The following is a 16,066-nucleotide window of genomic DNA, read 5'->3' as shown; positions in this document are numbered from 1 at the left end:
TAACAAATCCTGTTGACCTTCAAAGCCCGAAAGCACCTTCTTTCTCAGTAGGCCACATTCCTAATAAAACCATCAAACTCACGATGTTGGGGCATCCCATATATTAATATAACAATATTGTCCATTTTGAATATTTCACTTTCCAACCACGACATTAATGCCTTATTTTACTAAGATTTCATTTTTCACTTCCCCTTTCTAACATAAGGAAAAGCTGTTAGGACTTTGAAAGTGCGCTTCAGAAATTTAAAATCTGAATTTCCAGCAAGCCAAACCACATAAAAAGATAAATCTAATCAAATATTAATGTTGAAAAATAATCCCAGAGAGACAGTAGTCCTCTTCTGGCTAGACATTTGACTTACAGAACAGAACTCAAGCATAGATAACAAGCTCGAGCAAAGATGGTCTATATAATCTCAAAGCAGATTTACTAAAAGATATAATATTCATCACTAAATGCCTAAAATTACCAAGTCAAGTGCACCAAATCTCCCATTCCTTGAATTGCTTTGAATTAATACTCTTCACGCTGATGAATCAATGACCATTAACTATAGATGAACTTCTCACTTCAAATCCCACTTCAAATCCCGGTCATTGTCCCCAAGCACAGGCCCTGCATCATATCACATGGCATAGGAAAAAACCAACATTAATAAGCATCATTACAACACGCTTAACAACCACTGGCAAAACTTGAACAATAGCTTATATAGGATGGAACAAAAAGGGTCCAACAAGCTATATATTTCTTTATCATTAAGTAGGAATGCTTTAGCAGAGCAGACTTGGAATGGAGGCTCTAAACCTACCAACAAGAAGTGGGGGTGAACAAACAACCAGATTTAGAAATCAAGGGTCCTGAACTATTGAAGCAGATATGTTGTTCATTAACTAATGTTTTCATCATGTGAACCAAGAAACTAACTGTGGATAACTTGCAATACCCCTTATTCATATGCTGATAACAATGTAGAATCAAGTTTCTTGCTAATACATTTAAGTTTCTAAACCACAATTCAAAAAGCAGATTCTTACCAATCTGTTAAGAAAAAGTGCAGTTGGAAGAGTGACAAGTGAAATACAATTTTCTCCAACAAGAAGCAACAGGAATGAGTGAAGAAAGGGTTATCCAAATTCTGAGAATAGGTTCAACTCAATAAATATCGCATGCAAATTTTGTAACAACATTTAGCATGAACAGCATAAAAAGGAAGCCAAATCCTTGAAAATAGTTTATTTAAAAGTATCTAAAGTTCAAGAAAATGTGCATGGAAAGGCAATGAAAAAAATAAGAAATATGGTCAAAGATAAACCATATCATGCAACCCCAATCTCCGTGTTTTCTTATTAATCTCATTTTGAATCAGACTCACTACTCATTGAAGTTTTTTCCACCAAGGACCTATGCTTTTGCATTATTTCAAAGAGGTTTACTTTTTTTTTTCCTTTTCCTTTTTTAAAGTAATCCATGGACTTAAAATCTTACCATGCATTTGTTGGCACTAATCAGTCCTCCAGTCAATCCTTACACCACCAAAACTCAAAATTTTCAATTTTTGAATGGTTTTGGCTAGATAGCTAAAAACTCTATGCACTGCTCTCCAAGATTCAACTATTTTTCATTGTTATAAGCTTTAGCATAGCTGGATGTAAGAAAAATGGTTTTGCATGACCAAGTGACACTCTTATAGCCTTCAAGGTTTTATACAAATGGCTTAAAAGAGTAAAGAATATACTCTTGTAACTTGTTTTTATAGGCATGAAGTAGTTTATTAGAAGAAGCACAAAATAAAAGGGGCCCCAAACAACACATACTAGAAGTATAAAAAGAGTGGCTATCGGGCCAACAAACCAATGTTAAAGTAGTGCAAGATCCTTCAAGCCATTTGCATACAGAGGCCGTATACATCTCAAACATAACCTTGTAATTATTTTAAACCAAAGTAGAGATCCTCATACATTTAGACCCCCAAACTAAAAAACTGAAAGCTTACCAGCTATTATATGCAGATACGGACTTATGACTCAAATGTTTACTCACAAATGTGACATGGCAGGGCCTTCAAATCAAATTGAGAACACCACCTTATACATATTTTTTTCTTTTTTCCTGATAATAGGGAGCACCCTCGTGGCTTGACTTAAGTGGAAAAGGGTTGGTGAGGGTTTGTGGGAGGTTCCAGGTTCAAGTTTCAATGGGGACAAAAAAATTACCTATAAAAAATAATAACAATAATAATAATAGTTATAATAGGGAGCATTTATTCCCACTGTTGGCCTAGCAAACCCTAGGGGATATAAACCACCCTTCTACCTACACACCTGGATACCTAGGAAGCTCAAACTTGGGACATCTAGTTCATTGCTAAAGAGCACTACCACTGAGATACACCCCAGGTGATTTGTTAAATGTTGAATAAAACTCCTTTTGTAGGATTTTTCATTATTCCTCGTATTACTTGGATTCTATGAGGAGGTCAAACATCATTAAACTTAATGTCATTTTTATGGTAAGGATGAACTTACAAAGTTACTACAAATTGGACAAAAAATCCAAAATATCCAATAATAAATTACTTAGAAACATAAATGAAAGTCACCTTTCTTCTATTCAACTAAGTAAAGAAATGAAAACTAAATAGAAGTAAAGATGGCTTTGTTTAGTTATTGTCAAGGATTTATGGGTCAGTACAAAGGAGTAGGAGAGAGGATTTTTGGGTTGGGAGCTTTTTTTTTTTTTTTTTGTGATAACCGAGGAACCTTCCATGGCCAAGCCTTTGGGACTCTCCATGCAGACCCAAACCTCGGGGTACTGACCGCCTTGTAACAACCAACACCGGGTAAATTTAGGGTATCATTAGTGGCAGGATTTAAACCCAAGACCATATGCCACTTACTGGGACCACACTTCCTAGTGTTCGCCTTGACCAACTGGGCTATCCTAGTGGGTTAGGTTGGGAGCTATAAGAGCCCTTTGGGATGGTCCTTGATGCTTGGGAGGGAATTTTAACTTGGTTAGATTCCCCAAATAGAGGAAAAATTGCACTAGTATATCTTCCAACATGAGGTGCTTTTCAAAGATAATAGGAAACCTGATTAAAAAAAATTTCAATCTGCTTGAGGGTTTGACCGCTTTCTAGTTGAATGATTGGTATGATCACTTTTCGAGTCTAACTCAAAGTATATTACCTAAACCTGTTTTAGATCACTCCCCCATTGGGCTACATGGAGATGGGATGAGGGGGTGAATCTCTTTTTAGATTTGAAAATACATGGCTTAGATCAGAAAATTTCAAGGATTTGGTGAGGATTTGATGGATGGGTCATAATGCGAGTGGCTCGTACAATCATATTTTGATAACCAAGTTGAAGTTAGACAGGATTTAAAATCTTGGAATAAGAAGGTATTTGGGAATGTTGCAACTACAAAGCGTGAGGCCTCTAATCAATTAGTTTCTAAGATTTTAAGGAGAGAGAAGGTGCCCTTTCTATGGAAGAATCTGAAGCTAGAATGTTAGCAGTGGATGAATATAGTAAGTGGGTTTTAGTGAAAGAAACTATGTGGAGGCAAAAATCAAAAGAAATCTTATTAAAGATGAGGATAAAAATACTAAATTATTCCATAAAATGGCCAATGCACGGAAAAGAAGAAATTTTTTTATTAGAGTTAAGAGTGAATGGGGAATGATTGCTTGGGGAAGTAGATATAAAGGAGGGGGAATCCAAGGCCTTCCACAATCTCCTATCTAAATCGAGGTATCGGAGAACTAACATTAGTAGGATGTCTTGCTAGAGATTGCATGGAAAGTCACAATCAAGGGCCAAGAACAGCCATAAGGGCAAGAAACAATTTAGAAACAACAAAGAATTTCAATGTGAGGCAGTGAATGCACTGTCAGTTGAGAGACCAAAGTGTTAGAAGGCATAAAGGCGCACTTAAGGCACATAGTCATTCTAGAATCTGACTGCAAGGTGCAACTCAAAGCGCAGGCTTTACCTAAGTCACATGTGCAATTTTATATAATACAGTAAATTTATAAATGTAACCATTTGTGCTAAGTACATAAATCATCATATATTATCCAAAATTCCAATCTAATCAACAAAAAATACTTAAAAAGAAAAAAAGAGGTTCCAAACATATAAACTATCATAGTATCATTATGTAATTATCACAATAAATTGGATTATGAATAATAAATAAAATAAAAATAAATCACAATGTATTTAGTTTTAAAAAATGAGATAAATATTACAATATCATTATATAATTACCACAATAAATATAAATATTATTCTCCAGTATGATAAAGATAAATAAAATAAATGAGATCTAAAAAAAATAAATATAAAATTATAGGTGAGAAATGCAAATGCTAAGTCATGAAAAAAAAAAAAAAAACACCACTTGGTGATTATATTCAAGGTCTGAGACTCTAAGCACCCCCCAAGTATGTCCTTCTTCCTTCTTCTTTCTATCTTCATTCTTCCCTCTCTTTTTACTCTTCTTCTCCACCTTCGACGATCATGAGCTTGGAGATTGGAAGCCCTAATTTGGGCCCTTTTTCTTTTATTTCAAAAGGTAAATACACCATTTTGGTGCTACTCTTCAAAAAGTGAAAAATGAAGGGAAAAGGATGTCGTTTTGCACTAGTTCCTTAAAAAAAAAAAAAAAAAGACTAAAAAATGACATTATTTTGATTTGGTTTTTTTTAAGGCAAAACAATGTTGTTTTGACCCTATTCTAGGAGGAGGAAAAAAGGCATGTCTGTAAGGAGCATTACCCTTGGACGAGAGATATGCACCTTGTGTGCTTAGAACATGCCTCCTTAAAGGTGCTATGCACCACTAAGAGGAGTGCATCACTGTGCCTTGTGCTTCAAACACACCTTTTAAAACTATGGTTGAGAACCAGGTTCTATATCAACCTCAAATACTCTCCCTTTCACAAAGGAACAATTGTATCAATTGTATAAGATTATGGGAAAACCCAAGGTTTCCTCCATTTCTTATGCTTTTGCACCTTTAAAACAACTTTAATACCATGTTGGAAAATAAGGAATCTTCTTATTCGCTCGTTGAAAAATTAGTATAGATGTCTAAACATTTTTCAGACTAGTACAATAATGGAAACCAAATGGGAGAGTTGACCTACTCCTGAAATCTTCCTACAAAGCCTCCTACAAAGCCTCAAAGTTACAACTTCCCTAATTTAAATAGTCAACTAATTTAAATATGAACAAAAAAAGGAATAAATCAAACAAACTCCATAAAATCAAGAATAAATTGTTGGATTCCAACAAGTGCAACCTATGAACACACAAAATATATAAAAAAGTGCAAAGGCCAAAAGGAAAAAGGAGAATGTGACACTCCTAGATAATCTTTCATGAGCTATTAGTCCACTAAAGAGAAATTACTAATTTCCACCTCCCCACTACGAAAACAAACTTTTACACCAACAATCAAACATTTTACTCCCTAAAAACTTCTCCAGAAGTGCTCTTTCCATATAATGGAAAGAAACATAAAGGGATCAAACTCCAAACCAGGTTGCAGTCATTTCAAATGAAACTGCATGTCCAACAAAGAACAAGAAGAATAATGAGAATGATACTTGAAGGAAAAGAGATCACACAAATTAAGACATTGGTCAACATTTTCAAATATAATAACTTTAATAAAAAAAAATAATGTTCCTAAAAACTTTATCCCAGTGCAAAACAATTTTAAAATACTTTAATATCAAATAAACCTATTTAGATTAAAACCAGAAGTTAACAAACACTATACTTGCCTAAACTCAATTTTTTTAGCAAATTTTCAGAATGCAATCTAATCTATCATAGAGCCAATCCAAAAGGTTAATATGAGAAAAAAGGTGAGATCACACTTAATATATAATAAGCAGGAAAAACTTTCATCCTAAAGTGCTCAAAATGCCCTTTTTGAAGATTTGGTATCCATCATGTTACCCCCAAAATTGCCATAAAGAATGAACTGAACCATGAATTTAAATGGCAAAGAATTAGTCTCCTTACAGAATAAAGAAAAATAAACACATATACAAGGAACTGCAGATGTTCTTAATGTTCTTCCAATCAAACATTTATGCAAGGAATTGTTGATATCACTAAAGTGCTTCTGAACAGTAATTTACACCCAATGAAGACGGGAGGGATGTGTTTAGACATGACATATTTCTATATATAGATTCCCTCAGCAATCCAAGAATCATTCCCACTCTACAATTGCAATGAAATTTATGTATTAAGTATAACTGTCAGGGATCCATATGTCATTGATCTATGTTAAAAAGCAATGCCTTTGGATTCTTGTGTAAACTTAACATTCGAAAGACATGTGATCGTGTTAATTAGGACTTCTTGTTTTCTATTTTGGAAAAGATGGGCTTTGGTTAGAAATGAATCAATTGAATTAAATGGTGCACATCTACAACAAGTTTCTTTGTTCTTGTTAATGGCACCCATTCTAACTTTTTCAAAGTTCTAGTGGTTTAAGACAAGGAGATCCTCTTTTTCCCTATTTATTTGTGTTAGTCATGGAGGCTCTTACTTGACTTCTTAAGAGGCTAAGGAGGGAAGCTTCTTGTTGGGGTTTAGGGGTAAGTGATAAAGGAGGTAAGGGGGTGAAAATGCCCCATTTGCCATTTGTTGATGATACAATAATTTTCTATATGGCTTCTTAAGATCAGATTACTCATTTGAGCTGGTTTTTCATATAGTTCAAAGCCATCTTGGGACTAAATATAAACTTAGAGAAGAATGAGTTGATTCCAATTGAAAGGGTGAATAACATAGAGTAGTTTGCCTCTGAAATACGATGTAAGGTAGGAGACCCTTTGTCTACCTACTTGGTCCTACCTTTAGGTGCCCATTTTAAACCATTGGCGGCTTGGGATGTGGTGAAAGAGGGGTTCCATAAAAGGTCAACGATACAAAAAAGGCAATATATCTCCAAATAGGGGAGGCTCAGTCTAATTCGGAGCAAATAACACAGGTTTTTCATCTATCTTGTGTCCTTGTTTATACAGTTTGTTCATCTATTTTATGTCATTATTCAACATTTCAAGGCAATCATATTAAGGTTAGAAAAGATTCAAAGAAATTTCCACTAGGGTGGCAAGGCTCTAGAGAGTAAACAATATTTAATGAAGTGGGTGTGTCCAAAGACGGTCAAAGAGGCGTTATTCTGTTGGAGGGGCCCTTTTGTGGGTAAAAAAGGAAAAAGATATGGAATTCCATTCCGTTGTATATTTTTTGGACAGTTTGGAAGGAAAGAAATAGGTTAGCTTTTAGAGGGGGGTCTTTGGCTATTCAGACTCTCAAGAATAATTTTGTATGTAGTTTGTGGAGTTGGGCTAAGGTGTATAGGGGAGAGGAGTCCTCTTCGCTTTTAGGCTTCTTGGAGTGGTTAGCGACTCCCTAAGGGCTGGTGAGGTGTTCCTGTTTTTGCGCTTTTGGCCTTATGGTTGCTTTGTATACTACCTGTATGTGGTGCGGCCTTCTGGCCTTTTTTAATATATTTTGCGCTCATTTATCAAAAAAAAAAATATTTAATGAAGTGGGTGATTGTTTGTGATGAAAAACAATCTCTCATATGTTTCATTAGATTCTGATTTACAATATATATCTATATATATATTGACAAGATCACTTAAATTAAGCTACCTATCAAAAATGGATCCCTTAAATTAAGTAATTTGATTGCAAGGGTCCTATATGAAATTTAGCCAGATTCTTAGTGCAGAAATCATGGGTCTACTTTTACAAATAAAAGGAAAAATATATGGTAGGAAAATTAATTATTGACTTCTTGGGTTAATCTTCTAACACTCCCCCTCAAGCTGGTGTTGGTGCAAAGATATTTTGCATTCCTAGCTCGTCTAAGATTGCATAAAAAGTTTAACTTGTACGTCCTTTGTCAATATATCTGCCAACTATTTAGAATATGGGACATACAAAGAGCAAATCAGCCTAGAATCAAGCTTTTCGTTGAAGAAACGTCGATCTATCTCCACATGCTTGGTCCGATCGTGATGAACAGGGTAATAAGTTATATTTATAGCAGTAACTTATCAAAAAAAAGTTATATTTATAGCAGTTTGATTATCACAATATAGCTTTATAGGTCCTATCAAAGTGAAACCAAGGTCTGTAAGAATGACTTTTGTGCTAGCGTAGTTCACAAATCCCTTGAGCCATTACCCTAAACTCAACTTTTGTGCTAGATCTAACCCCTACTGATTGTTTTCTACTCTTCCAAGTAACTAGATTCCCTCCTAAGAAGGTACAATATCTAGCAGTGGACCTTTTATTGACAATTGATCTAACCCAATCAACATCACTATAAGCTTCAAATTCCATATATCCTATCTTTTAAAATAAAATTCCTTTATTTAGTGTAGACTTAGATAAAGTAGGATTCAACATATTGCCTTCATGGGAGATTCTTGTGCACATGAATTGACTTATCACACCTACAACATATGCAATGTTTGGTCAAGTGTGAGGTAAACAAATTAACTTGCCCACTAAACTTTGATAGAGGTGGCAGCCTACTATATCATCCTCTATTTTTCCTCTTAGTTTATGATTCTGCTCAATCAAAGTCTATTGGTTTGCATCTAAGCATCCCTGTCTTCTTTTGCAAATCAAGGATATATTTCTATTGGCAAATAAGTATTCCTCCTTTTGAATGTGTCACTTCGATCCCAATGAAATATTTTAGACTCCTTAGATCCTTGATTTCAAATTTATTAGATAAATAAGTTTTTAGCTTTTACATTTTTCCCTCATCATTTCCAGTAACAATAATGTCATCCACATAAACTATCAAAGCAATTAACTTACTAGAGGAATTGTGTTTGATAAATAGTGTATGATACCCTTGGCTTTGATGGCATTAATACCATAAGTTTGGGTGAATCCATTGAGTTTTTTACTGGTGATTTAGAGTGTAGGGCTATCATTATGAATAGTAGATAAAGGTGGCTAGGTTTGGAGTGTAGAGGAGGGATTGAAGGGTAGGGATGTTTGAGAAGATGGTGTATTTTCACTAGTTTTAGACATCTTAGGGAAATGAGACCAAGGTTTTTGGTTTTCGGAGAAAATAAGAGATAACCTCTAGGTAATTATTTTTGGGAACTAGGTTACCAACAATTACAAGAATGAATAAGTTACAACAATGAAGGTTATATGTGATGTAACAATGAAGGCTCTATGAATCTTGACAGTATTAGACTTCCTGCTTTGATACCATAATGAAAACAAATAATCTCTTGTATGCTTCACTACATTCTGATTTACAATATATTTTTTTTATGGGTGCATTCTGATTTACAATATATATAGAAGACAAGTTGACAAGATTCCTCAAATTAAGCTACCCATCAAAAAAGAAACCCTTAAATTAAATAATCTGATTGCAAGGGTCCTATCTAGAATTTACCCAGATCCTTGGTACACAAATCATAGGTCAACTTTTACAAAGATTAAAAAAAAAAAATCAGATATATGGTGTGAAAATTAATTGTTGATTTCTTTAGCTAATCTTTTAATAGTCTACACAAAGAAAAGGAAGGGGTTTGGGAGCTAAAAGTCTCTCTTCCTTAAACAAGAACCTTCTTCATAAGTGGAGTTGGTGATATGCATCTTAAATGGAGGCTCTTTGGAAGTAGGTGTTTGGTGGAAAATATGACAAAGAAGAATCGAGATGACGTTCTTGAGAAGCGAGAGATGAGTATAGGATTGGGTTATGAAAAGTCATTAAGAAGAATTGAGATCTTTTTAATAGTAAGGTCTTATTTTCAGAGTTTTGTGGGATATTGTTCTTGGGTTATCAGGTGTGCAGTGGGTCTTTCCAGAAACTGTAAAGGAGGTCTTAACTAGCTGGAGGGGCCCTTTTTTGGGAAAGAAAAGGAAAAAGATATGGAAATCCATTCCGTTGTGTATTTTTTGGACGGTTTGGAAGGAAAGAAATAGGCTAGCTTTTAGGGAGGGAGTGTTAGATATCCAAAAGCTTAAGAATTCTTTTGTATGTAGTTTGTGGAGCTGGGCTAGATTGTATATTGGTGAGGAGCGTATGTCCCTTATAGGGTTCCTGGAATGGTTGGCATCCAACTAAGGGGTGGTGAGCCTTGTTGTTTTTTTGGCTTTGTGAGGGGCTTGTTACTTTGTATACCCCCCGTATACTTGTAACTTTCTGCCTCTTCATTAATATATCTTGCTTTACTTATCAAAAAAAAAAATAGTAAGGTCTTATTTTCTATAGATAATGAAAGGAGAGTGAAGTTTTGAAATGATAAATGGTATGAAAACATAGGTGACAAATTCATGGGACCAATCAAATGAGCAGGGTTACTAGAATCCATGTTTTCCCTGGCATTTGAATGATTAGGAGCTAGACATTGTCAAACTTTGCTTTTATAGACTACAAGGAAAGGTGATGGATAGGGAAGGAGAGGATATGGTGATTTGGATGAAGCCGATGAATGAAACTTGTTCCATCAAAGCTCTTTACTCAATCTTGGAGTCAACGAGATCTATTTCTTTTCCAATGAGAGTAATTTGGAATTCTTTGGTTCATATAAAGCAAGTTTTTTTGCTTAGGAAGCGAATGGGGAAAAATATTGACGTTAGATCAATTTTAGATGAGAGAATGGTCATTGGCAAACAAATTTTTTTTGTAAAAATGAGGAAGAATCCATTCATTACATCATCCTTTATGATGCCAAAACAAGGCACTTTCATGGTAGTTGTTTTCTTTGTTTGGTGTGTCTTGGGTGATATCTTCCATAGTCAAAGAGACGCTAGGATGATATGGCTCCTTTGTGGGGAAAAAATGAATGAAAATGTGGCAAGCAGCTTCCTCGTGCATTTTTTTGGATAATATGGAAGGAAAAGAATCAAAGATTGTTTGAAAATGAGGAATATTCTAAGCAAAAACTGGAAAACACTTTTCTTACTAAGCTTTTATTGTGGTTTAAGTTGTACATAGATAAACAAAGGTTCAATTCCTTTAATTGATTTTGCTAATTAGTTAGGTTCTCATTGAGGGAGTGAGTAGTTTTTTATAGTTTCCTCTTATTTTGGTTATCCCTTTTGACAACTATTGTATACATCATATGTACTTGGTGAACTATTTTTGGTGCTTTTTATATATTATACTCACTTTATTTACCTATCAAAAGAGAGAAAAAAAAACTTTCAGGTATCCATTCGGAAGTGTTTCCCATGCCAATATCCTAACCAAAAGGTTCTAAGCGTGTAAGAAAAAGGAACATCAAAAGAATAAATTTTACTCTCCCTTCATGGGGGAAGGTCCTAACCCTAGATCAACTCAAGAGGAGGGGGTGGAACTTAGCTAACAGATGTTTCCTGTGTTGTGTTGAAGAGGAGACGATAAATCACATTCTTATTCATTGCTCCAAGGCGAGGGTATTGTGGGAGCTTGTGTTTACTTTGTTTGGTGTTAATTGGGTCCTTTCGCTTTCGGCTAGAGACACTCTTTTAGGTTGGCATGATTCCTTTGTGGGCAAGAAGCATAGAAAGGCTCGGTTGGCAACTCCTCTTTGTTTATTTTAGACAATTTGGAAGGAAAGAACCATGATAGCTTTTGTTAATGAGGATTTGTCGATTCAAAGGTTGAAAAATTCGTTTGTTTGTAATCTTTGGTCTTGGTCTTAGTCTTGTTTAGATGTAGGACCCTTACCTTTAATCAATTTTTTTGATTGGTTGGGTTCTAGTTGAGGGCTGGTGAGTGTTTGTTTTTTTTTTTTTGTTCTTGCCTTTTAGTGTCTCTTGCATACTCCCTGTATGTTTTGGGTTGCCTCTTAAGCGCCCTTTTTCTAATATATATTTTGTGTGTTTATCTATCAAAATAAATAAATAAATTTTACTCTCCAAATGAACCGATTAGGAAACTTGTAGGGTTCGTTTGGTCCAATGCCCTTGTAATGGTTTTTATTCTTTATACATCTAGCCCTTCTTCTCACCTAAACAGTTGCAGGGATAGATGCTCATCTATTTAGTGATAAAAATTAAGGAATGAGAAGCATTAGAATTAAATTTTGTTTAGGAGTTAAGGTACAATGAAAAATAAATTATTTTTTTGATAGAGCGCACCTAAAAAGAAATACAACCATAGGCAATTGCAATTGAAATTGAACTATTCAGTAATTTGCCACATATTAAATTAAATCCACTAACAGCATGTACAAGCACAAATAGCATAACAAAAACAACCAAAGCTACAGAAAACTGTTAAGAAATTAAGTGCATGAAACATCAATAATATACTTCAGAACAGCTTCAAGTCAATAATTGAAATCAGTTGCACAAATATAAAAATAAGGGAAAATACCCGAGGTTTAGAATGCCATTGATTGGATCGAGAAACTGCTGCTGATGTTGTTGCTGCTGATGTTGTTGTTGCTGCTCTTGCTGCTGCTGCTGCTGCTGCAGACTAGGACCCCCAGCAACAGCCGCCGCGCTAGAAGGAGCTCCCTTGCCTTCAACAAACCTCCAGATATACCAGGATGCTACTGACCTATACGGCCTCCACTTCTCGCACAACTGTTCCATCTGGGACGGCCTAGGCAACTCTTCAAGGCCATAAAGGAGCTGCACCCCTTTGCGGACACCAAGATCGTTTACAGGAAGAACATCCGGTCTATGGAGTGAGAAAATCATGAACATATGAACAGACCAAGACCCAATGCCATTAACCATCGTGAGCATTGTGAAAAGGGACTTATCATCCATTGTAATAATCCCTGTATCGGACAAGATGCCATTTTGGTATTTCCTCGCAAGGTCATGTAGATAACTAGCCTTACGCCCCGATACTCCGATTTGCCGAAGCTGGTGAGGGGTTAGGGCAAGAACGGTTTCCGGCAATACTCCGGCTTCGCCGCCACAGAGACCAACGAATCGAGTGTAGATCGAGGTGCCGGCCTTGTAGGCGAGCTGCTGATAGAGAATGCTCTTTGTTAGGGCAAGAAACGGGGTGTGGAAAGAGTCGAATGTTGGAGGCGGGTGGAGATCAATTAACGGAGCCAGGTGCGGATCCGCGTTTCGAAGATGTCGGAGCGCGATTTCGATCTCGCCTTCGCAAGATAGCGCCCTCGCCACCATGTTCGGTACCGCCGGAACTCGTTGAGGAACAAGCTTGTTCTTGGCACCTTTCCCTGCAGTCTTGGAATCTCCGGCGGGTTTCGATTCGGAGTTATCTGGAGAAATTTTTCGGATCTTTCTTGGACGAAAAGGAATGTTTGAAGCAGAAGATTGATTTTCAGGAGGAGCAATGGTCGCTAATTCGGTGGATGTCGAAACGATTTGGATGGCAGTCGTGTCGGCGGCGTTGGAGGTGGCCGTAGCACTTTCATTATCGGGCTGCAGCTTAGGCACAGTCTGAGCGTGCTCGCCCATCATCGAATTCCCCGGAAGTCGTCTAGAACGGATATCCTCGGCGATCGGCGGTGGTTAGGAATGAACCTGTGGCGAGAGTCACTGCCCGTATATCAAATTGGATTCGTACATAGTCGCAGCCGTGACAACAGTAGAGAAAGGGATGATGATGAGGATTTGGATTGAATTAGATTAGATTTGATTGGATTGACCCGCTTTTGTAACCATATATATATATCACTCCCCTTCCTCGCTTTTCACTCTCATCTAACTTTCGAAGTTCTAACAAGGTCTGTCCGGCTTTCTCTTCCCAGAAGGAAACTCTCTCTCTCTCTCTGCCAAGTTTATCGTGGACAATAGCCCACTCCTTTTCCACCTGTGGACCTCACAGACCCACAGCCCACTCATCGACATATGGGCCTTCAAGAAAAAGTTAAAAATCCGGGGCTGGATCTTCAAACCATGTGGTGGACTATGGGCCCAAAATTTGGGTCGTCGAGTGGATGGTGAACAGCTAAAAGTATCTTTACGGTTTCTTATTCCGTATGGATTATAAAGATTTATAGAGATATATGGGTATGCCACTAACTCCCGGATCTCTCCTTGATTTATTTAAAATTTTATACTCTCCTTATTACCAAATCTTGGGTGATTATTGCACTAAATTTATCCCACAAAATATTATCATTAATGACTATTGCAGAGTTTATAACTCCCAATAATTGTGAATAAACTTATTTGATTTAATCTTCACTTTATTTTTTAAGTTTCTTAATCTTAAGAAACTATATATTGTTTGTATTTTAGTAAAGAGCAGAAAGATAATCCATGTACAATACATTTTTCAAGTTTAAATTAAGTATAATCATATTTATCAATTTGTATAAACTGTCTATTAGTTTTTTTTTTTGTCAACTTGAATAGAATAATTTGATGACCTATCAAACTAATTAATTAATTTGATTATGATTGTAACCTATATGACCCGCATTTGATTTATTTAAATTATTTTTCACATGATGTACCATTCATTCCCCTTTGGCTAAGATTCAGACACTCATTTAGGCTATCTTTGGTTCAGAAAAACACTAAGTAAAGAAAAAAATTAATAATAAAAAAAGTTTGATTTATCATGAAAAAAATAAATATGATTAAAATTAATTAAAAAAATTATGTATTATAAATCTAATTTATCTTTATATAATTAAATGAAGTAAGTAAATGAATTTAAAGAATCATATAACAATAATTTACTTTTTATTTTTTCCTTATTATTTATTTATTTTCTGATGATGTTATTTGATATAATTAAATCATATTTAAATTTTATTGTTTTAATTCAATTACTCATATCATATTGTAATTTATATATTTAATAAAATATTCAAATTTTAACTAGACGAATAGCAATATGTTACATAATAAACATTCAATTTTATCCGACATTCATGTGAAAATGTGCATCAAAAGTCAATTTCATGAACAACTCATACAATTTGACATTCTAGAGAGTGAAATTGTAAAAAAAAAAAAATCTCAAAAATTGAGAAATAGGGGGAGAAAAAATGAAAATTTTAAAAACAAGAGAAGAAACAGAAAAGTTTGAATATAAAAAATAAAAAAATTAAAAAAAAAATAATAATAATAAAAAGGGAGAAGAAGATCTTGATACTTGTGGTTGCGATTGGTTTGGTAACATACTAACATGTAAGTTTGAACAGGTAAGCACATGGTAACTCACTAACCAGTACTTGCGCACTGTGTCCTGACCTCAGGCTCCAGCTGTCACTTTCTGTTTCATTTATCTTACAACCTTTTTCCACGTGCTACCAACGAATATGACGTCACTTCTCTTCTCATTGTCCTAAATTAATTCCACACGTTCCATCGTCCACGTAATCATATACTATTTTACTTTGAAAATTTTGTATATTAAAATAATGACCTTCAATGCAATTATATTTTATTAGTTTCGAGGTCTGTTATTATAAGAATGTAAATGAAATTACATTAGTGGGTCTGTTTTTTGCTTCAATTTTAAAGCAAATTTAAAGCACATTTTTAGAGTGGTTTATTTTTTAAACTATTTTATTTTAATGCAATGTCATGTTAATGGAAAATATAAAAAACTTTCATTTGGAAAAAAAATCACCTTTTCTCTTCTTCTTTTTCAATATTTAATTTTATTATAATGTTCAAATTTAATTTCTCATAGAAAATACAATATTTTTAAAATTTATTAGATAACTCTTTTTTTTTAAATAATAATTAAATCATCCCGATTTGGTGTAATTCGAATACAAAATGAATTTAGTATAAATTAACAAATTTTTCATACCAATATGATTGAACTATATTTTGTTTTTGTCAACTTTTTCTCTTATTTTTGTAAAAAAAATTTAGACCTAATTTTTTTCATGAATTCTTAATAAAAAAACTAAACCAATTAAAATTATTTAAATTGGATAATAGATCGATTTAAACTTAACGTATAAAATTTCAAAATTAAAATCAAAATTATTTTTGGTTCATGATTCTTCCCATTCTCAACAAAAAATATATTTTATAAAATTTTGTAGAATATCCATTCCAAAATAAAAGTAAGCAACTTAAAAATCATAAAATTTGGA

At 34.6% G+C, this 16,066-nt stretch overlaps 1 protein-coding gene across 1 annotated transcript; it reads right to left on the bottom strand.

Moving 5' to 3' along the window:
* Nucleotides 1-279: 279 nt before the first annotated feature.
* On the bottom strand, nt 280-13,789 carry LOC100243712 (alkylbase DNA glycosidase-like protein mag2). Its single transcript, XM_002282308.4, has 2 exons — nt 12,391-13,789; nt 280-619 (listed from the first exon to the last, which is right to left on the bottom strand). The coding sequence occupies exons 1-2, from the start codon at nt 13,458-13,460 to the stop codon at nt 598-600; spliced, it is 1,092 nt and encodes a 363-aa protein (XP_002282344.1). The 5' UTR covers nt 13,461-13,789; the 3' UTR covers nt 280-597.
* Nucleotides 13,790-16,066: the final 2,277 nt, after the last annotated feature.

Source organism: Vitis vinifera, chromosome 18 (genome assembly GCF_030704535.1).
Source record: "Vitis vinifera cultivar Pinot Noir 40024 chromosome 18, ASM3070453v1".
In the NCBI taxonomy this organism is placed as follows: domain Eukaryota; kingdom Viridiplantae; phylum Streptophyta; class Magnoliopsida; order Vitales; family Vitaceae; genus Vitis; species Vitis vinifera.
This window is presented reverse-complemented; position numbering and strand designations above follow the sequence as displayed.